The sequence below is a fragment of the Rhincodon typus genome, chromosome 34 (genome assembly GCF_021869965.1).
Source record: "Rhincodon typus isolate 14 chromosome 34, sRhiTyp1.1, whole genome shotgun sequence".
Classification (NCBI taxonomy): Eukaryota; Metazoa; Chordata; class Chondrichthyes; order Orectolobiformes; family Rhincodontidae; genus Rhincodon; species Rhincodon typus.
This window is the reverse complement of record NC_063365.1, coordinates 18,869,233-18,895,079: the sequence shown is the minus strand read 5'-3', so window position 1 is coordinate 18,895,079 and position 25,847 is coordinate 18,869,233. Positions and strand designations below refer to the sequence as shown.

Genomic DNA, 25,847 nt, shown 5'->3' with positions numbered 1-25,847 from the left:
ACACTCTGGAACTCCTTCGTACTGACACCACAACACTGCAGCACTCTCAGTACTGCATTAGAGCATCAGCCTTGAATTTTGTGCTCAATCTCTGAGGTGACACTTGAACCCTGGAACTTGTATTTCAAAGGCAAATGCACTATGAAGTGAACCATGGTTGAAAGGCAATGCATGCCCTACTCTTAGGTGGTGCTTAAATATTGCATTATAATATGTCAATTATTTACTCTATTTTCCTTGCTAATGTTATCTATGTTAGGCGTGACTCAGTGGGCAGCACTGTCATTTCTGAATTAAACAGCTATGAGTTTATATTTGATTTGGCACAGATAAATGATTCAGAATATTTTACATGAGCCAAACTATATGTGTTGGTGAATTGTTCAGGAGGACATTACCCTATCCAGTTTCCTACCTAATTAAATTATGGGATGTAATTAGCAAGGATACAGTGCGGAAACCAAATCAGGGTGTTTTGAAAGGATCTATGCCAAGGGAATAGATTGGCATTTATTGACTTGGTCCAACTTTGCCCTGTTCAACAGGATGGACTTCCTGTTACAATCTGAGCCTTGGGAGTACTCCTTAGTTCATTTAATTAGTATTCTAAAATTTGGTCCCCTACTTTGGTTTGATGGTTCAATCCTGATTGTATGTTTTATCTCCTTTGTGCTTGATATTGAATCCAAGTGGCCTCATTCCCCCTTCCCCCCACCACTGCCAACTATAGCATAAATGCTGCCCCCTCCACACTTCATATCAGCTCTGATGAAGAGTCATCTAGACTCAAAGCGTTAGCTTGCTGTCTCTCCGTGGATACTGCCTGACCCACTGTGATTTCCAGCATTTTTTGTTTTCAATACAGGCCTTATGATGAGATGTGAAAAAGGAAGTATTGATCACTTTCTACGTAATATCAACCTTAGCTCTCCCATGTGGTCACTTTATTTTCTCTTTGGTGTATGTTCATTACCGGTTGGAAAGAGAAGATTGACAGTGACCGAATGTAGATCTTTAATTTCTTAAAAAGATTTCTTAAAAATGGAAAGCCTATTTCCACTTAGAGAGAAGTAGAATTAGAGACCATCAATATAAAACAGTCAACAGGGAATCAATGAAAGCAAAATAGTGCAGGTGCTGAAATAAAAAGAGAAAGTGTTGGAAATATACAGCAGAGAGAGAATCGGAACATTGCAGTTCTTCAGATTTGAAGGACAGCAGAAAGATGATGGGTTTTATTCTGTTGAAAGTGATGGATGTAAAGCACAAAGGGGAAGAAATGCAATAGAGAAGAAGGTGGGAAAGATTGAATGGCAAAGGCATCATGAAACAAAGGGCAAAGATAGTGGTATGAGTTGTAGCAAAATGACAAAACATAGGCCCAGAGTGAGTGTATGACAGATGCAAAAAGGATGTTTCCCCTGGCTGGTGGGAGAATGAGGGGTGTCCATAACCAATGGTCACAATCTTGGAAGTAGGGACAGACCATTTTGCGGTGAGAGGGGGCGTAATTTCTGCATTCAGGGTCTGGTGAAACTTTGGAATTCTCTGCTCCAGAGTGCAGTGGAGGTTCAGATAGTGAGTATATATGAGAAATCATCAAATGGATACTGAGCATATATATTCACAGATTGAGTGCAGGAACATGGCAGTGAGGTAGAAGGTTCACCAATGGTCTAAGTGGAATGATGGAGCAGGTTCAGGACCAAATGGCTAACATTGCTCATTTTTCCTGTTTCCTGCAAAGCAGGAAAAACAAGAAATCAGAGGTGGCACAGTAGCTCAGTGGTTAGCCATCCTGCCTCACAGCACCAGGCAGCTGGGTTTGATTTCAATCTCAGGCAACTGTCTGTGTGGATTTTGCACATTCTCTCTGTGTCTGTGTGGGTTTTCTCCCACAGTCCAAAAATGTGCAGGTTAGGGTGGATTGGCCATGCTAAATTTCCCAAAGTGCCTGGGAATGTTCAGGCTAGGTAGATTAGCCATGGGAAATACAGGGATGGGGTAGGTCTAGGTAGGATGCTCTTCAGAGAGTCAGTGTGGACTCACTGGGCTGAATGGCCTGCTTCCACACTTCAGGGATCCTTTGAATAAAAATGAACCTCATTCACCCAGAGATTTTGGTGAGCCAGCTACCAAAGGCCAATTGAAGATGTAGGAGAAGGGTGTACCTGGTTATACTGACAGTTAGGATGGGGAGGATAGGGGAGGCCAAAGGCAGCAGCAAGTGGATAGGCTGAATGGCCTGCTCCCATGCTGTACATTCCATGTGGGACGAGGGAAGTTTCCTGTTCCACCTCGATCCGACCCTGTGTTCAAAGGGCAGTTGAATCATCAGTGAGACTTGGCCCACACCCTGGGCGAAGGTGGAAGGGCAGGAGGGAGCCAATAATTCCACGCGGTGGCTAGAAGGGAAAAGAAGAAAGACGCCGATGGGCTGAGATTATCTGCAGTCTGATGTTTCTGTTTGAACTCGTGGGCGGGGGCGGGGTCCCTCCCATTCACTGAATCCTTCCACACACACACACACTCTCTGTCTCTCTCTCTCTTTCTGCAGGTCTGTCTGGGCAAAGCCACCTTCTGCAGGTTTTCACTCTGGAACCCTCACTCGCCTTGTTATCTCCAGGATCTCCTGCAGCAATCCCTCCGGGAATCTGTTCTGGCAATCCTGCTTTCTTCTACTCTGGACACATTTTGGAACCCCATGACTAGGATGTAATTTCAGAATGTTCTTTGCTTCGATCCTCTCCACAATCCTGCATTACTGTTCCGCGGCAGCCGAGGTAAGATCACCGCTGAGTGGATCACTTTAGAAATTAGATCACCAATTAGACCACAGCTGCAGACCTTCCTCACAAACATAAAGTGAAGGAAACACAAGGACAAACTGCATTGTGTGACAGATGCCGTTTTTTTGCTCACTCTTCAAAGCCCCCAGTTTATTTAAGCTGGTTTGAAACTTTGGAGCCATACACCGTGGAGTCTGAAGCAGAGATGCTAGTGTGTTTTACCCGCTGTGGAACTGGATGGGTCAGTGCACCAGACTCCAGGCAGATGTAGCCGACACCTACTTGTATTTGGGTTAATTCAGAGTTTTGCTAATGTTTGTTTTTTATTTCCAGATTGCACAGACCCATCCAGCAAAAGACAACCATCTGGCAGGTAACATGTCTGATGTATAATCTTTTATTGCTTAGACAAATTTTATACATTTGTTTATGTATTTTTATGCAACTTTATATATATGTATAAAACAAGATCTGTTTTAAAACAAGATCGATATAGCTCCTTTCATAACCTCAGGCAGTTCCAACATACTTCACTGTCAGTTAACAAAAACAAGTTGCTGGAAAAGATCAGCAGGTCTAGCAGCATCTGTGAAGGAAAAAAAATTAGAGTTAACGTTTCGGGTCTGGTGACCCTTCCTCAGTTCCATAATTTCCTCAGTTCTTGAGGAAGGGTCACCGGACCTGAAGCGTTAATTCTGATTTTTTCCTTCACAGATGCTGCCAGACCTGCTGAGTTTTTCCAGCAACTTCTGTTTTTGTTCCTGATTTACATCATCCGCAGTTCTTTCGGTTTTTACTGGCAGTTAAAGTTCGTTGTAGTCACTACTGTCTTGCAGAAATAACATACATTATAATAGAAAATATTACATAATAGTCCTGCAGTGTGAAAGCAGGCCACTCAGCCCATTGATTCCACACCGACCCTCCAAACAGTGACCCATCCCATCTCTACAACCCTGCATTTCCCCATGGCAAATCCACATAACCTGTGCATCTTTGGAGTGGAATCCCACACAGACGCTGGGAGAATGTATAAACTCCACCACGGGCAGTCACCCAAGGGTGGAATCGAACCTCTGTCCCCGGTGCTGTGAGGCAGCAATGCGAGGCCCTGGGCCGCCCCAGCAAATCAAGTCTCCAAATAGTATGAAATGGATAAAGCTCACATTGCAAAATTCACTTAGTTTTACTAATTTGTTGTAATTTTTTAAAAAAATCACCATAGTCTCAGAGGACCATAGAGCTGCTCTCTCATTAGAGAGATGACAGGTGGTGGTTTAAGCTGAGGGTCACCGTGCCTCAGGTGAGGGGAGAGGTTGAGAAGGAGGGTCCTTCAAGGTAACCTCCTATAACGTATTATTGAAAATAATTACATGAAGAGCAAAGGAGGATACAGACTTGTTAGGTGTTTAGTTTGGAAATGTACGTCGGCTGCCTCACTACACTTTCCTGTCATCATGGTAAGACTGGTTGGAATGACAAATCGTTTTTTTTGTGAAATCCAACATGTTCCTACATTGCTCGGAACTTCCCTCAGCATGGAGTGAAGCTGGGATAGTGCACGAGCGGTTTCTTGCTGGGAGCAATATTTCTCATTTCTCTCCAAGTAGAATATCAAGCAAGCTCAATGACAAAAATGGTTCCAATAGGTTTAAGCGATGTGTTTTGAGGTGAGATTTCACAGACAGCCATAACAAGTTTAAAGGGTTGAGTGGTCCATTTGTGTTTCTGTGTGCCACAGATAGCCCCTTATACTCACAAACACACACACACACAAACACATAAGCACAGAAACATACACACATACATGTGCACAAAGACACATACGAGTTCACAGACCTAAATACATACACATATACACACATGAAAACAAACACACAAGCATACAAACACAAAAACACACAAGCAAACATGCACACATGTGTGTGTGTGTGTGTGTATGTATATATATATATATATATATATACACACATACACACACACACCATTGCATTCCCAACAGCTATTGTAGCTGCAGTGGAACACATGCTGTAAATTTTGAGTCAGTCAGAGGCTTTAAAAAGGAAACAAAGACTTGCATTGATATATTTCCTAAACCAGGACACATTTAATATTGTAATGTAGAGCAGCAAGACCTCCAACAATGTTGCCCTCCCTCAGTGCAGCCCCTCCTCAATGCAGGCCTCCCCCAGTACAGCCCTCACACAGTAAAGACCCCCCTTGGTACAGCCCCTCACTTCAGTACAGCCCCTCCCTCAGTACAGCTCTCGTACCACATTGCAGTATTAGCCTTGATTCTTGCAATTAACCCTTTGGAGTGAAGTTGAACCAACACTGACCTGATATTGAACTGGTGATGCTGAATGAACGACGGTGTTGTATGTTGTGAAAGAAACAATCCCAAAAAGCCCTATCTATATGGGAAAGGAGTTTAACAACTAGAGCACGAAGCCCGGTTCTTGGCCTTGTGCTTCTCATTGGTGAAGTTCACAGTACCTTCCATTCAATATGGATTCAGTTTGGGAACATTGGGACAGGAGTAAGCCATTCAGCCCATTGAACCTGATATTCAATATAATCATGGCTGATTGAACACTTCAATGCCTTCTACTGATCCCACCCCTTAACCCTGTACTCCACTCAGAATTCTTGTCAACTCTACTGAGCTTGCAGTGCTCTCTGTGGTAGAGAATTTTAATGGTTCGCAACCCTCTGAGTTTAAAATAAAGTCTCCCCATCTCAGACCGAGCTACCATCCCCTTTATTTTTCAACTGTGCCTCCGATTCCAAACGCCGCACCCAGGGAAAACAGCTTGCATGTATCAGCCTCGTCTATCTCTAAAGGTATCAATGAGATCATCTCTCATTCTTCAAAACTGTAGAGAATACGGGCCCAGTTTGCTCAATCTCTCTTCATGGGACAGTCCTGCTATGTCAGGAACAAGTCTAGTGACCTTCATTGCACACTCTCTGTGGCAATAATATCTTCCCTGAGATTTCACATGTACCGTCTAACCAAGCTCCTATACAACTGAGTCTAAGTACAGTCTAACCAAGCTCCTATACAACTGAAGTAAGACACCACTGCTGCCGTACACCTGAGAGAAACCACCAAGGGAAGGTGTTTTCCCACACTCAAACGCACGTTAATATCAAAGTAGACAACCTTTGAACTGTACTGTTGTGAAATAAGGTGTGGCGACTGTATGCTGTCTCTGATGTTCAGCTTTGTAAGTCGGTGTCATGTGAGAATGCAGTGCCAACCACTGCCAACATGTAGTCAGGTGCATAGATGCCACCAGCCTCCTTTTATCATGGTGCCTACAGAACCAATTGGTTTAAAATGGTCGTGCAAATCCATTAGGTATTATAAAGAGAGAAGCTCTTGTCTTCGTTATATATCCAAAAGTGCTCTCAGAGTCTTAGATTCATACAGCTGTACAGAACAGAAACAACACTACAGTCCAACTCATCCATGCCAATCAGATATCCTAAATTAATCTAGTCCCATTTGCCTGCATTTGGCCCATTTCCTTTCAACCCTTCCTGTTCATATACCCATCCAGATGCCTTTTAAATGTTGCAATTGTACCAGCCTCCACCATTTCCTCTGGCAGCTCATTCCATGCATGCACCACCCTCTGTGTGAAAAGTTGCCCCTTAGGTCCCTTTTAAATCTTTCCCCTCTCACCTTAAACCTACACCCTCTAGTTTTGCCCTCCCTGCCTGGGGTAAAGATCTCGACTAGTCACCCTATCCATGGCCCTCATGATTTTATAAACCTCTCTAAGGCCATCCCTCAGCCTCCGATGCTCCAGGGAAAATAGCTCTAGCCTATTTAGCCTCTCCCTGTCTGACTCACAACCCATTTTCTCCTCATCACCAAATCACCGGTGGTATATTTTTTCATCAATTGTTCACCACCATGTTTTCCTTTTGATTAATTTACATGCAAAGCTCGTTGAGGGCAATGTAGACCTTCGAAGGTGAGAGTGAAGTTGGAGGGGCAGGTGGTGGGGTAAATCAGAATGGAGTTGGAAAGGGAAGACACGTGTTTTTTTTCTACATCTGGAAGCGCTGTAGTGCCTGGAGGACATTTATCAGGTTGCTCCTGAGAGAGCATTGCTCCTATGCCTGTAGCTGATACATCTGCAGTGATAATATTTGGTGAGAATGGATTGTAGTGGGACAGGAGACATTAGCTTGGTTGTCATTGAAAAAAAAATGAAATTGCTGGAGAACTCAGCAGGTCTAGCAGCATCAGTGGAAAGAGAAAGCAGAGTTAACATTTGAATCCAGTGACCCTTCTTCAGAATGGATGTCTGTCAGTTTTTATTTTAAAAGCATTTTCCTCGTGCGGGTTCCTCTACCCTTGTGTCTTTTTGTGGAAATGTCTCAAGGCTTTACCTGTAGTTGCCAAGTGAGGCAAAATTTCAACAACTCTGTCACCATGCCTAAAAATCTTTGCAGACCATGAGCCAATTTCAGAGTGGGAAACTCCTCGTCAGCTTTTGTTTTCTGTGGATCTCCCATTTTTCCATCACTGTTAGCAGTGCGCCTCCAAAACAGAAACAAATAGATTCCCCGGAAAATTCACACTCGTCATTAAGAAACAACATTCAGCCTGTAGGTATTTTTAAAACTGTGTGGACCCTCTGCTGGTGCTCCTCAACTATCCTGCTGTGTATCAATGTGGCAGTCTGAACCTTGAAATATATTAGACATGGTCCATTGTAAAACCTGTGGAGCCAAGATGATCCCCAATAGCAGTCTGTTCAAACCAAATCCCCAAAATGGTAAGCAGTTCACTTAATGGCACCTTCCAGGTCCCACTATTGGCTTCAAGTTTAATGAAATCTCCACTTTTAGACAATTTGCTGAACTCTCTTCTACTGTAGGCATTGGGTAGATTTCTCTCTGTCATGCCTTGTTGACCTACATAGGTCAACACAAATTCTGATGGGTCCATTGGGTTTGGCTACAGTGGCAAAAACGGAACACTATCCAGTTGGTTTCATCATCAGGGAAGTGATATCCATTCAGGTCATTACTTGAAATTGCTTTTGAACTTGTTTAATTAAAGGATATGGAATCATCCTGGCTATGTAGAGATATAATGGCAGAGCATCCTTTTTGATTATGATGCTATATTTATTATTGAGTTTGTCTAATCCTGTAAACAGTTTTGTGTGGTCCTTGTCAAAGGAGCTTTTACTCCTGTGCTATCCGATTGCTTTATCCCTATGAAGAAGATTGAGGGTAAAACGTGTAGTCTTGCTCAAGCATGAATGTTCTTGGTTCTGAAACATTCTGTACTATATTACTCCCCTTTTGTTTCAGAGTTTCTTAAAGCATACCTTTTAACGATGAAGTCCTGATGAAGGGTCCCGACCCGAAACATCGACTTTCCTGTTCCTCTGGTGCTGCCTGATCTGCTATGTTCCACCAGGTCCACATTGCATTGACTCTGACTCCAGCATCTGCAGTTCTTGCTATCTCTGATACCTTTAACCATGATCTCTACATCCGGGGCCATATAGATTCACTGTTTAGACTGAAACCTTTGTTTCTTTACCCATGGGTATGATCAGATAATACCGAATAGTGATACTCGCCACTGTATCAACTTAAAATTAAAAGATTAAATCAAGCCAAAACAAATTGATTTAGGAATGCAGGGTTGCTCTACCTCATTTAGAACTTTGTGTGAACAGCTATTTGACTTCCTGCTACTTTGTAACTGTCCTATTTCTGCACATCTTCTGGAAGTGACCTGTTGTTTTACAGATGAAGCAGAAAGCATGAGTGGGAGTTGTCTGCAGGCCTCCAACACACTGTCATGGTGAGGTAGGGAAGTGGCATTAGGCAGGGAATTATATGCAATAAATATATGCAATAAATTTACATATAGACTGGAGGAAACACATCAGCAATAATACTGGGGTGGATGAATTCCTGGAATATGTACAAGATGTCTTTTAGACCCATACATTGAGGAATCGTCTGGGTGGCACAGTGGATCAGTGGTTAGCACTGCTGCCTCCCAGTGCCAGGGACCTGGGTTAAATTCCACCCTCTGTCGACTGTGTCTGTGTGGAGTTTGAACGTTCTCTCAGTGTCTGCGTGGGTTTCCTCCGGGTGCTCCAGTTTCTTCCCACAGTCCAAAGATGTGCAGGTTAAAATTGGCCATGCTAATTTGCCCGTAGTGTGCAGGCTAGGTGGACTAGCCATGAGGTAATCCAGGAATAGGGTGGGGGGGTCTTGGTGAAATGCTCTTCAGAGGGTTGGTGTGGACTTGATGATCAAAATGGCCAGCTTCCACGCTGTAGGGAATTCTATGATCTAAGGACAGATTAGGTTTTGTGCAATGAGTTGGTGTGGAAATAATAATCTTGTTATGAGAGATCATTTAGGAAACAGTGACCATAACATGATGAAATTGTTAATTAGGATGTGGGGTGGGCAAATCAAAACTAAACCTAAGCAATGAAAACTGTCGGTTTGAGGGGTGAGTTGGCAGCGACAGATTAGGTAACTTAAGTAAATGGCACGGCAATGAAACTTTCAAAATGTTTACAGGGAATGACAGGCTGAATGTAGAAAGGATGTTTTTACTGGTTGGTGAGTCTAGAGCTGAGGAACATGCCTCAGGATAAGGGGTTGGCCATTTAAGACTGAGAGGAAGGAGAGTTTCTTCACTCAGAGGGTGGTGAATCTTTGGAATTCCCTACCCCACAGCATTGCAAAAATTCAATCACTGAACATACCAAAGAAAGAAAGCAATAGATCTATGGAAACTAATGACACCAAGCGATATGGATTTAGTGCAGAAAAGTAGCAGTGAGGTAGATGTTCAGCTGTGACCTAATTGAATGGCAGAGCAGCTTTGATGGCCTGAATGGTCTATTCCCATTCTTGCATTCCTGAGTTGCTTATTGGAGGGCTTTCCACTGTTTTGCAGCCAAAGTCAAGGTCACTTCTTCCTCTGCATTGGAGTACACTGTGGCTAAAATGGACATTCCCCTCCTGCAATTAAAATGGACAATTTCCTGCCTTTAGCAGCACTATTCCTGTCATTTTTCTGACATTACCGAATAAATCCTGCTGCCTGTGCTCTTAAAGATGAATTCCATTTGCTTAACATACGAAAATACAAACAAGGAACAAGAGTAGGCCACTCAGCCCTTCAATAGAATCATGGCTGATCTCATTTTAACCTCAACCTTACATTCCCGCATGTCCCCAATAATCTTTCATCCCTTTGGTTGTCAATAATCTATCTCCCTCTGCCTTAAAATTATTTAAAGGTTTTGCACCCACTGAAGAAATTTTTTAAAATTCACAACCCTCTGAGGAAAAAAAAAGTTTCCTCATCTCTGTTTAAAATGGGTTCCTCCTTATTTTTAAACTGAAACCTCTAGTTATGGATTCTTGCACAGTAGGAACTATCTTTTCAATATCCATTCAGTAAAGCCCCCTCACAATTTGATATATTTCAATTAAGTCACCTCTGACATTTCCAAAGTCCAGAGCTTTAAAAGCTGTCCTTAGATAGTTCCACTATCCACAGTGCTTCTGATAATGTTGTTTGTTTTTAATTTTAATACTTCACAGAAATGGCTACTCCAAGTGATTTCCAGTTTCTGCAGCCTTAATAATTTTTTCCTGCCTTACTCATTGTTTTGGTTTTGGATCTCTCACTCTAATTCCAGCCACAATAGTTCCCATACTTTCTTCTTCTGTAAGACTCTGACTTCTTACTTTTCTAAGTTACCCCTTTGTCACCTTGCTTCTGGTGCTGCAACCTGGGTTTAAGTTACTTCTACAGCCTTTAATTTCCCTTATTGTAGCTGTGCCTCATGGTGTCCTCTCACTACGGTGACAATGCTCGCTCTAGCAATTCCTTTTACTTCCAGCGTTTGCTGTCTGCAACTGCGCTGTTTATTTTTATTTTAAGTTTTCCCTTGCCAACCAGGGAGTTTAATTTTACCCTTGAAGCCTCAGATATTTATATAAGTTTGCTATGGGTAAAACTGTAATCAATTCAGCTGTCATGGTTTACTGGTACCCAACTGAATCTGCAAGTGTGACCAATATGCCACCTCCATGTAGCTCACAGTAGCCTCTGCGCTTCTCTTACCGGGTCTGAGTGCTTTTACCATTGACTGTCGATTGTTGAACCTTGCTACGAGTTTGATTGCTGCAGGCTGCTCAATTGTTCTGCTCCTTGAGCCTGTTGAACATACGAGTTACTCTTAAAGCTGTAAATAGAAATTTATTCTGAATTGCTGGAATTTGTTCTGTTCGGGGTGGAATTTCAATCCATAGCACTGCCTGCCATGTCATATGTAATGTTGACCACTCCCAACATGTGATTGGTTAGATAGCTGTGACCATCCTTATGGACTGAATATACAGGACCTATACAAAAGCTTAAACACACGTACAAACAGATTCAAGAACAGTTTGTTATTAGACTTCTGAATGGACCTCTCAAATTTTAAATTTAATGTTGATCTCGCTCTTAGTGCACCTTCTCTGCAGCCATAACATTGCATTCCTCGCTCTGTTTCATTACCCTAATGCACTTTGAATGGTATGATCTGCCTGTACTGCGTGCAAAACAAAACATTTTACTTACTACATGTGGCAATAATAAATCAAATCGAATTAAGCCTACTTAGTCTAACTGAATTGAGGGGAAACCAGCGGGTAGTCTGATGAGAAGGGGCTCTTGTTTTAAACAAGATATGTTTTGTTGCATGATAGCAACTATGTACAAGCAGCATTAGAAAGATAGACATTTCATTTCATTTTTGTTTATTCATTCACGGGATGCACTCATTGCTGGCCAGGCCAGCATTCATTGCCCAGAGGACAGCTAAGAGTCTGGGTCTGGAGTCACATGTAGGCCATACCAGGCAAGGATGGCAGTTTCCCTCCCTAAAGGGCATTAGTGAAACAGATGGGTTTTTCTGACAATCAGCAATGGATTCATGGCCATCAATGGACTCTTTTAATTCCAGATTTTTTAAAATTGAATTTAAACTCCCTACCATCTGCTATGGCATGATTTGTACCTGGGTCTCCAGATTAACAGTCCAGTGGTCAAACCACTAAGCCATCGTCTTCCGTCTGTTCTGTTCTATCAGATGTTCTGCCTTTCTCCATTTTCAAGTCCTTATGTTATCCTCAGATTGGGTGAAGCTAATGCAGTTTCCAGCATTAGCACTTCCAGAACCCTTACCTTCCAAAACAGCTCGATGTCTAAAATGAGTTTGACCAAGATCTTATTGTGACCAGGGTATCAGCCTCCAGCCAGATATAGCTGGCTGTTGGAATGCTCCTGTCTTCTGGGATTAAGGCATTTGTCATGCTTTAGCGAATTTTGTTTATCAGCGTTAAAATATATCATTTTTGGTCCTGCAGTTTGATAAACAGCACAAGTTCAAACTCTACTATAGACTTGAGTACATGATCTAGGCTGAAATGCAGTGTTATACAGAGGGAGTGCTGCACTATCAGATTGCCATCTATTGGATGAGATATTAAGTTGACTGCCCAATCAGCTGGATGTAAAAGACCCAGAGGCTCTGTTCAAAGGAGAGAAGGGAAACCCCAGAGTTCATAGAATCCCTACAGTGTGGAAACAGGCCATTCAGCCCAACTCTGACTGTCCGAAGAGCATCCCTCCCTGATCCACCCTCCGACCCTACCCTTGTACCCTGCATTTCCCATGGCTAACCCACCCAGCCTGCACATCCATGGACGCTAAGGGAAACTTAGCATGGAGGAAATCAGAGCGCCTGGTGGAAACCCACGCAGACACAGAGAGAATGTGCAAACTCCCCACAGTCACCAAGGGTAAAATCAAACCCAGGTCACTCGCGCTGTGAGGCAGCAGTGCTAACCACTGAGCCACTGTGCTGTCCTGGGCCAATGTTTCTGTCTCAACAAAAATTGATTGCCTGGTCATCCATTTATTTCCCAAGAGTTTTGCTTTCAGAAAATTGGCTGCGGTACTAATCTATATAAAAGCAGTGACTGGCATTTCAAAAGGCAATCATTCAGTTGTGAAGCACTTCAAAATATCCTGATGATGTGAGAAAGCAATGTAACTGTAAATTTCCTTTTGAAATATTTTATACCATGTTTAATGTCTTTCTGCATTGTTGGTAATGAAGCAATTTAATCTAATCTTACTCTTCAAGATGCACGTCTGTACTGAACATTTGGTATAAACGTAAGTTCAACCTCAACTAGAGTATTGCATCTAGATCTGGACATCATGCTTTAAGAGGAATCTGAAGGCAGTAGAGAAGGGATTTGTAAGATGTTCCAGGGATGAGGAACTTCTGTGTTTTTTTTTTCCCTTTGTTCATTCATGGGATGAGGGCATTGCTGGCTAGGCAGTATTTATTACCCATCCCTAATTGCCCAGAGGGTAGTTAAGAGTCAGCCACATTGCTGTGGGTCTGGAGTCACATGTAGGCCAGACCAGGTAAGGATGGCAGTTTGGCAGTTTCCTTCCCTAAAGGACATTAGTGAACCAGATGGGTTTTTCCTGACAATCGACAGTGGGTTCATGGTCATCATTAGACTCTTAGTTCCAGATATTCATTGGATTCAAATTCCACCATCTGCTGTGGTGAGATTTGAACCCAGATTCCCAGAACAATACCTGGGTCTCTGGATTAACAGTCCAGCGATAATACCACTAGGCCATTCCCTCCCCACACTTCTGTTATGTAGATAGATTGGAGAAGTTGAGTTGAAATGTAATTTAATAAAGGGGATTGGACTGAGTAGATGGGGAGGGGGGAAAATTGTTCCCATTGGTGGATTGATCAAGAACCAAAGGGCACATATTGCAAGGCAATTGGTAACAGAAGCAATGCTGGCATGAGGAGAAATGTTTCCATCCAGTGAGTGGTCATATTGAGGCCGTGCTGCCTGAGATGCACTGAGGGAGGAAGGGTCAACTGAAAAAGGAATTTAACCTCTTTCTGAAAAAAAAGGAGAAAGGCAAGGGAGCGGCATTCCGTGTATTGCTCCTTCAGAGAACCAGCATGGACATGACAGGCTGAATGGCCTGGTGCCATTGTTGTGGAAACTGTCATCCTTTTACATCCAATACATTTCAGCTTGGATATTGATTTGTATTTCTCCTAACTCTTAAAATTCGCTGGTGTTGTGAGACAAACAATTTTTGAATATGTATTGTTGCTCGGTTACCGCCCTCAACAATACTTATTGGCTCAGCACAAAGAGGAAAAGGTCTAGTCTGTATCAGTTAACCACCAACTTTATCAGTTTAGTTAAGACAGACAGATAATTGGTACCGTTTGGTTAAGAAAAGGTTAAAAGCAGGCAAGCAATTCATACAAGGCTAACATCTTTGTGCGCACTCACTAGTTTCTCTGACATTCTGAACAGTCAAAGAATTTAAAAGCTCATCCCCAAGGATAGGAGCTCATTCTGCCTAGGCCATTTCCTTACATACTCGGTGTAATTTCCACGCTTCAAAGCTAGGGTCCTCCACTTCGGCAAAGGTTGATCTCCCAGATTTTTGCTGCTCACATGTCCAAAATCCTTCATTTTTATCCTGTTTCCTCGCCTTCCCGAACTGCGCTGTCTTTTCCTCGTTGGTTCAAGTTCACCTGGCGATCCTGCGTCTTTTCGTGATCGGCTCGCCCAAGGACACCGTTAGGATTACCTCATTACTCTTCCACCAAATAAGGTTTTCTACCTTGTGTCATCCCTCTGACCTGACCTGGTTCAATCTGGTTCCAGCCAGCACAAGGCAGTGGCTGTGGTTCGGGTAACTTGAGCTCACAAGCTGCTGGTTTTATGTGTGAATAGCCCCCGGACAACAATATGGAAATTCCGTCAGTACATTTCTAAGTAGGATATTTACCAAGGATACAGTTGATCTAAAATGCTAAAGCAAGGAATGATGAGAGGACGACCAATGGTTATAATCCTGACACGTTGAGCTGTCAGTCCTTTCCATCTGGTGAGGACTGTACAAGGCTTTATTTGCTGGGAAATGAACAGTTCGGTTTAAATCCTGTCTCTGCCACCAACACACTTGGTTAGCGGTGACACATTCTTGACCCACTCCTGCCACTGGGTCATATGGTGGGTTCAAGTCCCTCTCTAGAGATTTGAACACAAAACTTGTGGTTGGTGCAGCAAGACTTAGGGAGTACTGTAAGGTGAGATGTCACTTGGAATTCTTATCTGTCTACTCAGGTGGATGTAGAAGATGAGGTTGGTTGGCTCGCCGAGCTGGTTCGTTGTTGTTCTGCAGACGTTTCATTACCCTGCTGGGTAACATCATCAGCACAGCCTCCAATGAAGCGTCGGTGTGTTTTCCCACCTAGTTTTTAAACTCTGGAGTCTGTTGTGCTGGGTTACCTCACTTCCGGTTTCCCTTTGTAGTGGAGTGTATATGGGGTCGAGTTCTATGTGTTTACTGATGTTCAATAAACACATAGAACTCGACCCCATCAATAAACACATAGAACTCGACCCCATCAATAAACACATAAAACTCGACCCCATCAATAAACACATTGAACTTGACCCCATATACATTCCACTACGAAGGAAAACCGGAAATGAGGCAATCCAGCTCGACGGACTCCAGAGTTTAAAAACCAGGCGGGAAAACACACCGGCGCTTCATCGGAGGCTGCGCTGATGATGTTACCCAGCAGGATAATGAAACGTCTGCGGAACAACGAACCAGCTTGGCGAGCCAACCAACCTCAACACCCACAACCCGAGCTACAAATCTACTCCAAAACTTTAGAGGATGTAGAAGATCCCATAACATTTACTTGTAGAAGATCAGAGGATTATTCCTGGTCTTCTTACCAATACCTATCCCTTAATTAACATCACCAAAAATAATTCATCTGTACATTATCATATTACTGTTTGTGGGATCTTGCTGTGTGCAAATTGGCTGCTGTATCCCTTCCATTAGAACAGTAAATGCACTCCAAAAGTATTTCATTGGCTGTAAAATGCTCTGGGAAGTCCTGGGGTTTTGAAAGTTGTTTTATAAATACAAGTCTTTCCTGAATGAGCTGACACACTGTGCCAATAGACATTATGCACATTGAGTAAGGCTTAGAAATTCCCACAAGTGGAAGGGATTCGCAGAAAGTAATACATTTCCAGGCACCGCTTAGTGGTTGAATCAGATGTGGCAATGGTTGTTGTTCTGAGTGCAGGTCATCTTCGTGCCTGCTTTGAAAGTGAAGAGTAAACTCAATTTTGCAATTTGTCTTTTGTTCCCACAGCTGTTAACTGGTGTTTGGGTGGTTTTGCTAAGCTGGGTTATTACACTGGGTCGGTAACATACACTGTGACCGGGGAAGAGTGCCTGAAGTGGACCGAATTCCCAGACTATGTCCAGCAGTATCCCAACAAGGGACTTGGCGATCACAACTTCTGCCGTAACCCTGATGGTGAACCAGTTCCATGGTGTTTTTACAGGAAGAGAACGGGGTCCATCAGCTGGTCAGAATGTGACTGCAATCATGGTAAACGGGTTTACGTTGTTCTTGACATGCATTGCAACCACTTAAATGGTTTGAGCAATTTCTGTGAGACTGTATAATGCTAATTTGGGCAAAACAGGAAATTAACGTGAAAAGGGGCAGCCAGCTCTAGGATCCACAGTTCTCCACATAGGAACTTGTCAGGCAAGGGAGGTGAAAGAGGGCTCCAAGTACTCTTGATGAAGAAGTTAAAATCCCCAGACATGTTCCATGAATAAATGCTACTTGCCTTAATGATGAGGTAGAGAAGGAATGGAAACTAACCAAATCCCACTTTGCAGATCCTACGACTGTGTGGGATATCCTGCTCCTCGCACCCAAATGTCTGTGGGTCAGAACTTTTGACCCCATAAGACCATAAGAAGTAGGAACAAGAGTAGGCCGTTCAGCCCCTCATGCCTGTTCCACCATTCAATAGGATCATGGCTGAACCAACATTCCTCACGCCCACTCTCCTGACCTCTCCCCATAACCCTTGATTCCCCAACTGATCAAGAATCTGTCTCAACCTTAAATATACATAAGGACTCTGCCCCCACAGCTGTCTGTGGCAAGGAGTCTGAAAAATTCACAACCCTCTGAGAGAAGAAATGCTCCCCTATCTCAGTCTTTATTGGTGCCCCTTTATTCTGAGACCATGCCCTCTGCTCCTAGACTCTCCCACGAGGGGAAACAGCCTCTCAGCATTTACGCTAGCAAGTCCCTTAAGACCCTTACATGTTTCAATGAGATCACCTCTCACTTTTCTAAACTCCAGTTAGTAGAGTCCCAATTTGTTTAATATTTGCTCAGAAGCCAATCCCTCAATACTGTGGATCATCTTGTGGACATTTTCTGAACTGCCTCCAGTACAATAATAGCTCTTCTTATATAAAGGTACCGAAACTGCTCCCAGCACTCTGGATGTGACCTCACCAGCACCTTGTACAGTCGCAGTAAGACTTTCCTACTCTTATACTCCAACCCTTTTGAAATAAGGGCCAACATTCCATTAGCCCCCCTGATTCCCTGCTGCACCTGTGTGCTAGCTTTCTGTGTTTTGTGCACAAGTATTTCCAAGTCCCTTTGTGTTGCAGCTTTCGACAGTTTTTCTCCATTTAAACAATACTCCATTCTTTTGTTCTACCTTCCAAAATAAAGAACTTCTCATTTTCCCACATTATACTCCATTTGCCAATGTTTTGCCTACTTAATTAACCTATAATTGTCTTTGTCAACTGTTTGCATCCTCCTCACAGATTGCCTTTCCACCTATTTTAGTGTTGTCGGTAAATTTGGCTGCAGTACATTTGCTTCCTTCCTCCAAGTCATTTACACACGTTGTAAACAGTTGCAGTCTAGCACTGATTCCCATGGAACCTCGTAGGGTATCGGTCACTGACCTGACAAAGAACCCCTTATCCCCACTTGCTGTTTCCTGCCTATGAGGCCATTCTCTATCCACACCAATATACCTTCAATACAATGGACTCTTATGGCAACGTTTTGTGAGGTACCTTGTTAAACTCTTTTTGAAAATCCAACCATAACACGTCTACTGGTTCCTCTCTATCCACTCTGTTTGAGACTTCCTTGAAAGACTCTAATAAAATAATTGGACATGATTTCTTTTACATAAAGCTGTACTGGCTCTGCTTAATTAAATGACCTATAAAAGTGTATAATATACATTAAATTACATATTTTTGAATAATTTCACACTTCTCTGTTAAATTTCACTCTTGCTCATCGTAAGGGTGTGTAGTCTGAAGGTTCTCCACTCACTTGGTTTCAGATGCTTTCTTCAAACAAGGATTCATTTGCATCACACAAATGCCAGGCAATGACCATCTTCAACTAGCAAAAAAAAACTAAATATGGTCCCTTGATATTCAGAGGCTAGGAATTCTGCTGTGAATAACTCACCGCTTAACTCCCTAGAGCCTGTCCACCATCTATAAGGCGCAATTCAAGAGTGCGATGGAATACTCCCCACTTGCCTGGATGGGTGCGGCTCCAACAACACTCAAGAAGCTTGACACTATCCAGGACAAAGTAACCCACTTGACTGGCACCACATGTACATACACTCACTGCCTTTACTCAGTCACAGCAGTGCGTACCAGAGGCACTGTGGAAATTTACCAGAGATCATTTGACATCATCTTCCAACCCACTTCCATCTGGAAGGATAAAGGCAGCAGACACATGGGAACACCACAGCCTGCAAGTTCCCCTTCAAGCCATTCACCATCCTGACTTGGGAAATATATCACCATTCCTTCAGTGTTGCTGGGTCAAAATCCGCAAACTCTCTTCCAATAGCAATGTGGGTCTACCTACACCAAATGACCTGCAGCAGTTCAAGAAGGCAGCTCACTGCCATCTCTTCTCAAGGGCAACTGGAGATGGGCAATAAATGAGGGCACAGCTAGCGATGCCCACATCTCATGAGTGAATAACAAAAAATAGGTAGCATATTCCTCACAGGACATTTCTGGAAGCCAGTTGAACTGAACCCATTCACTGCTCCCTGATCAAGAGATGATAATTTTAACACCTCTTGCTATCCACCTTGCTGAGACCAGCTGCCCCAGTATAGTACAAGAATCAAACTTGCATGCCCTAAACTAAACTGGTCACCTACTCCAATTCCTTAATAAGCCAAGGTCAGAAGTCACACGACACCAGGTTATAGTCCAACAGGTTTATTTGAAATCACGAGCTTCACTGATGAAGGAGCAGTGCTCTGAAAGCTTGTGATTTCAAATAAACCTGTTGGACCATAACCTGGTGTCATGTGACTTCTGACTTTGTCCACTCCAATCCAACACCGGCACCTCCACATCATTAATAAGCCAAGATACTGGAGATTTATTGATCCCTAGCCTCGGGTAATCCTCTCTCACCCTAAATGGATTTAATGAATGTTAACAAATCTTTCAAGAAAGCACTTGGAAACCAATAAGAGATTTACAGAGCAATTAAATTTTGAGTTGAATTTGATTTTCCTGGTCAGCCTGGGTGAATAATGTAGCCCACTTGAGGCTTTGCCATTGAGCATTATCATTCATAAGATTTACCAGAGAACCACAGAGGTGTTACAGTGCAGAAGGTGGCCAATCTACCCATAATAGTGAGCAATCCGATACCATTCTCCCACCTTTTTCTCATACCCTTACACAGTGTTGTTAAATGATCACCCAGTGCCTTTTTGAATGCCTTGACTGAACCTGACTCCTCCCCACTACCAGGCAGTGCTTTCCAGACACGAACCACTTGTTTTGCGAAGTAGCTGTTTTCTCATCTCACACTTGCTTTTTTAGTAAATCACTTTATATCAGAGCCCTCTCTGTTCTTGATCTCTTTCTCGCGTGGGAACAGTTTCTCCCAATCTGATCTGCCCAGTCGCCTCGCAATTTTGGAAGCCTCTTCCCAAAATTACTAACAGGCTTATTTTTGTTAATTCGGCCTAAATTTCAGGTACACTGAGCGCTGCAGTGACTGCATTTACCTAGCGCTGGTAATAATGCATCAGTAACTAGAGGCCACCTGCTCAAAGTCACTGGAGTGACGCTGCATTGGTGCTCAAGTTAGTTAGCATGAGGAAATTCGCAATGTGGTCCATAAATGCAGGGTATCCAGTAATGCAAGACCAAAATTTGGCATGTTAGAACCTGTGCGGTGGTGAATTAAGATGCTCGAGGAGAATTCTAGCAATTGCTTAGGTGTTTTAGACACTCTGCTTTCAAACACTTACAAGGACTGGTTCAAAGTATTTTTGAGGAATGTAATATGCACAGATTTATTTTGATGAAGGAATAATTGTTCCTTAAAGGACAAAAGGCTTTTCATAATTTTCCTGGCTCTTTAAGGTGCCATCCGACTGAGTGGAGGAGCTGGTCAACATGAGGGAAGGGTGGAGTTACTGTACAATGGACAATGGGGCACTGTCTGTGACAAGACCTGGGATGATAGAGATGCCAGTGTGGTTTGTCGTCAGCTAAGCTTAAGGTATGAATGTTGGAGCGATACATCCAGCAATTATTCTGAATGTAGTCGTTATGGTTGTTACCAAGGTTTTATCTTGGCACCATGCTGCTCAGTGTTTAATCACTTTACACCCCCAGTGATTTCATTCCATCACAGCAGGAATTATTCGCAAAAGGCTTACAACCATTTCATTGCCGGTTAGTTGAGGTGGTGTTGGATTTGTCCCGTTAACTCTTCCATGGTTTTAAATGACAAAGGCATTTTTGAAGTTAGGTGAACATAGCGGCATAGGGAACTGACCTTGTACAGCATCAGCCAAGCAACAGCAAGAAAGGAAGTTGTTCATTGTACATTACCAGAGCAGAAGAGCTGAGGACTGGGAACAGGGCTACCTTTTGGGGCAAAGATATGGGACAGCATGAGCAGATCTTAGAAAGGGAGAAACACAAATATTTTACCTCGACCTTTCCTCCCAGAGGGCCCTAAATCTTCGTAACAGTGGCTGGATTCTAGATAAATAAGGAGGTGAAAGGCTTCCAGGATTAGGCAGGAATGTGGAGTTGCAGTTGCAGTCAGCTTAACCATGATCTCATTAAATGGTGAAGCAGGCTCAAGGGGCTGAATGGCCTCCTGCTGTGATCATACATTTAAAATCCAGACTGAGTGTAATTGCATCAGAAGGAAGAAAAGGAGAATTTATTTAACTTGGCAGGTTGTTACATTCTGGAGTGCCTTTAAGGCTTGGCGGAAACATTAAATAACAACTCTCATGCGGGAGTTGGGTTGTTTTATTTCACTCATGGGATGTGGGCTTCTCTGGCTAGGTCGGCATTTGCACCTTATCCCTAAATGCCCAGAGGGCAGTTAGGTGGCAACCATATTGCTGTGAATGGAGTCACATGTAGGCTAGACTAGGTAATGTTGACAGAGTTCCATCCCGAAAGGACATTAGTGAACCAGATGGGTTTTTCTGACAATTGACAATGGATTTATGGTCATTAGTAGACTCTTAATTCCAGATTCTTTATTGAATTCAAATTCCACCATCTGCCTTGGTGGGATTTGAATCTGGGTCCCCACAACATAGTCTAGTGATAATACCACTAGGCCATTTACTCAGATAAGGAAAATCTTATGTAGGGCTGTGGGGAAAGAGCTGGGATGAAAGTCACATGGGATATCTCACAAGCACATGTTCGGGTGAGTGCTCTCTCTTTCATACTGTGGGATTCTATGATGCACTAACTCTAATGGTGAAACTGTGTGGAGTATTGATGTCTGCAGTTAATCTCAATACTGAGCCCCCTCCTGTATATTCCAATGACACACAGGACCCATTCCCTCCCATCTGCTTTCTCCGCCGTCTAACGGTTGGAGGTCTCCGCTGAGGTTTGTGAATGCTGTGGGCCCCTCGGAGAAAGTTTGTTCACGTCCATGTTCACAAACGTACCTGTAACCTACACTGGATAGCTAAGCTAGTACCACACTCAAAGGCCTGGAAGCTATGGAATCACACTTCACACCAAAACTGGAATCTTTCATCTTGACAATGATTAGAAAATGGTTTGCCCAGTGAAACAATGATGCTGTGTATGTACTGAAGGGCTCAGCTGGCAACACCTCTTATCTCTGACCCATAAGATTGTGGTTTCAGGTCCCACTACAGGACTCAAGCACAAACATGAAAGGTAACAATCCAGTGAAAAGTTATGGTAATTTCAAGTACCTCAGTGTTTGACTAGGACAGCCTGGCTTTTCATTAAGTGTCCTGACAACTGCCTACAGTTAGTTCAAGTGCCCTGATTTTGACCTTGTCCTATTTGGGAATGGGTTGTGGGTGAAGGAGGGGAAGAAAATCTGCGTGAGATTTCCTCCTTCTTCCTGTCGGCCTCCATCACATTACAGCAAATTGCATTGCTTCACCTACAATGAAATCTGGACTCCTCCCCTTTGACATTTCCAAGAGAGTTGCCGTGATCTTTTTGGCACCAGAGGCTCGCTGCTGATGAAGCCTTTTAAATGATCATAGCGATCGATGTAATTTGCTCATTCATTTCAGAGGGCACTTAACGGTCAATCACAATGCAGTGGGTCTGGAGTAATATGTAAACCAGACCAGGTAAGGATGACAGTTTCCTTCCCTGAAGGACATTAATGAACCAGATGGGTTTCTCCAACAATCAGCTGTGGTCTCATCATTAGCTTTAGACTCCTATTTCACTTCTATTGAAGTCAAATTCCACCATCTGCCATGGTGAGATCTGAACCTGAAACATTAGCTGAGTTTCTATATTAATAGCCTAGCAATAATACCACTAGCTTCTCTTGGAAGGAACATGCCCACCCTGCAAGTTCTCTTGGAAATATATTGATGTTCATTCAGTTTCCTTCAGTGTCGCTGGGTTAAAATCCTGGAACTCCCTCGCTAACAGCACGGGTAGCGGTACCTATGCCAAATGGACTGCAGCGATTCAAGAAGGCAGCTCACCACCACCATCTCAAGGGCAACTAAGAATGGGCAATAAATGCTGACCCAACCAGTGACACTGATGTCCATCGAACGAATCAACAGAAAAGGGTTGCCAACTCTGGCTGGACATACCCTGGGAGATGACCTCCAACCTTTCTCTGCCCATCCTCTAGGCTCCTGCCTGTAGTCTGCTCAAAGTGTCAATCATCCTGGAGCCCACTTGCTCATTGTTTCTCAGTGCTGACTTTTGCAAACCTGGTTGCCCTAGTTATTTCAACTGTTCATTTTAAATACGGGGTGGGATCGCGTTACAAAGGTCTATTAACAGTCTGAAGGAATAGGTAATGAAGGTGGGTGAATGGAGCTTGTCACAGATCGGCATGTGATCTCATGAAAATGACAGTGCAGGTCAGAAGGGCTGAATAACCCTTTCCAGTTCCTGTGTGTACTGGCCTGGAGGAACCCAGCACATTTAAAGGAGTGAGAGATAGTAGGAACTGCAGATGCTGGAGAATCCGAGACAACAAGGTGCAGGGCTGGATGAACACAGCAGGCCAAGCAGCATCATAGGAGCAGAGAGGCTGACGTTTCGGGCCTAGACCCTTCAAAGGAGTTCTCTCTTTCTCTTTGTATTAGCATTATGGGAAAAGAGAGCAGAACATACTGGAGGGACATATCAGGGTAATTTTGTCCACATCAGATCCTGTCAGCTGCCCTGTGATTGTCTCCAGGATTAAAATAATCTGAGGAAATGTTATCCGACGCATCAAGAAACAGTCTGTTTATTTACCAAATCTACAAAAGGAGCTTTGTTTCCATTGCATGATGCTTTTAGTTTGTTGATTAACATCTGGGTTAAATTTCTGCACTGTTTTATCCATCATTAATCTGTTTATTTTTAGAAATTTAATGACTGCATTGAAATAACACAAATGTGTTTACTAGCAAACTAAAAATAATTCACAGAGGAAATTAATCTCCAAAACATGCGCCGTGAGTGATTCCTGTCATGAAATAACCTGTTGTCACTTCCTTCCTATTTCCCTCTTATTGACTTTCTCCTTCCCTTTTTTTTCGCTTCTCCTTCTCCCTAATCTTCTTTCTCCTCCTTCCCACTCCTACTTCCATCCTCCCCTTTTCCCATGGCAACCTCTTAACCCTTCCCTTCCTCCCCGTCCCCTCTTTCTCTTCGGTCACTCATGTTCACAGTGAAATAGGTGTGGCCAAGAGGAATTCATGGTTCGGTGCAGGATCAGGTCCCATTCACATGGACGGTGTTCACTGTCGGGGCGACGAGGCTGCCTTGCTGCAATGTCGAAACAGCACATTAGCGAGTGGAGCCTGCAGACATGACAGTGATGCAGGGGTTGTGTGTGGACTTCCAGAAGGTAAAAGTCAGAAGTAAACACTTCGTGAAATTTAACAGGATTTGGTAAATGAAAAATGACATGATTGTTGCACGTTGTACATCCAGCTGGCGTCATTACTGAACAAGTCAGGTCCCAGTTGAAATCTGACTTGATAGATCTGACTTCATAGATCTGACTTGATAGATCTCTTGTTTTAACTTAACATGGTGGTCACTCACTGATACATGGGCACGTGGGGCTGCAGATTTTCTATAACAATAAAACAGAAGTTCTTTACACAATTCAACTTTTGGAGAGAGATCTTGAAGCGTTTAATATAATGGAGAATAGGGAGTGTACAAATCTGATCTGAGAATTTGCAAACAAAAACTTCACTTTGCACCTAATTGAACTGTCAGTCACCAAAAGATTGGTGGCTTTTATCTTCTGAAACCTTGGTTGTATCAGGGAGCTATGCAGCATAAAGGTGAGAGCTATTTACATGGTTACTTGAAACGGTTTGAAATTAATTCAAGAGTTGGAGTTAGCCATTAATCCCCTTGAACTTTTAGCTGGGCCATACTGAATTATATCTTAACACTATCAATTGGACTGGAAGGTTTAAGTAACAGGGAGACGCAGAATAGGCTAGGAGTTTTTTCCTTGGAGCATAGGAGACTAAGAGGTGACCTTATAGAGGTCTTTAAAATCATGATAGGCATAGATAAGGTAGATGGCCGACAGCTTTTCCCCATGGTGGGGGAATCTAAAACTAGACAGCATAGGTTTAAGGTGAGTGGGGAGAGATGCAAAAGGGTCCAGAGGGGAAATGTTTTCACACAGAGGGTAGTGAGTGTCTTGAACAGGCCGCCAGAGGTAGTGGTGGAAGTGAGTACAATTTTGTCATTTAATAAACATTTAAACAGGTACATGAATGGGATAGGTATGGAGGGATATGGATCAAACTCAGGTAAATGGGACTAGTTTAATTGTGAAAACTGGTCAGCATGGATGAGTTGTACTGAAGAGCCTGTTTCCATGCTATAGACCTCTATGACTCTCTGACTCTAAAAGGAAAAAAATGAAAAAAGAGCTAGCCAAACTAGCTAAATACAGAAATGCAGTTTGAGAGATCTTAAAACACGCATCAAAGCAAAGTCTCATGTGTCACCCAGCAACATCACTTTACAATAATGCAACTCCAGGGAAATCTTTAGGTTGATTTAACTGCTTTGCTGCGGTTCTGTCCTGTGAAATGTGAAGTCTTCTTACATGAATACTCACAACACTGAAAGCTCAAACATTCTCAGTCTTTTAATAATCTGCAGATTTATAACCAAACACACTTGGTCTGGAACTTTCACAAGTGAAACTTTTACATGGTAATTGACCTTTCCCTGAACTATCCCATACTCTTTTCTACATCTCCTCCAAAACTATTGTAAAAGATTTCAGTCTCTGGGTTTTCTAAGCTAAAAATCAACCCTTGGTTATTTTAAACTAAAAGCATGCTACTGCCTTCAATGTTTACATTCCCTGTGATAAACCCCATAGGACAAAGAGTCTTCCATTAACACTCCAGGGGGTTTGAAGCATCTGCTGTCTATCACAGAGATAGTAGGAACTGCCGATGCTGGAGTCTACATGGTAATTGACCTTTCCCTGAACTATCCCATACTCTTTTCTACATCTC

General features: G+C 43.0%; 1 protein-coding gene across 1 annotated transcript in view; it reads left to right on the top strand.

Annotated features, from left to right (window-relative positions):
- Window positions 1-2,660: 2,660 nt before the first annotated feature.
- The window catches only part of si:ch211-51a6.2 (neurotrypsin), a 56,839-nt gene continuing 33,652 nt past the window's right edge, over window positions 2,661-25,847 (top strand). The window contains exons 1-5 of the mRNA XM_048616196.1: window positions 2,661-2,783; window positions 3,123-3,162; window positions 16,103-16,345; window positions 20,218-20,356; window positions 24,015-24,206. Of these exons, the coding sequence (XP_048472153.1) occupies window positions 2,727-2,783; window positions 3,123-3,162; window positions 16,103-16,345; window positions 20,218-20,356; window positions 24,015-24,206 (671 nt within the window). The 5' untranslated portion in view covers window positions 2,661-2,726. The remainder of the gene's footprint in view (window positions 2,784-3,122; window positions 3,163-16,102; window positions 16,346-20,217; window positions 20,357-24,014; window positions 24,207-25,847) is intronic.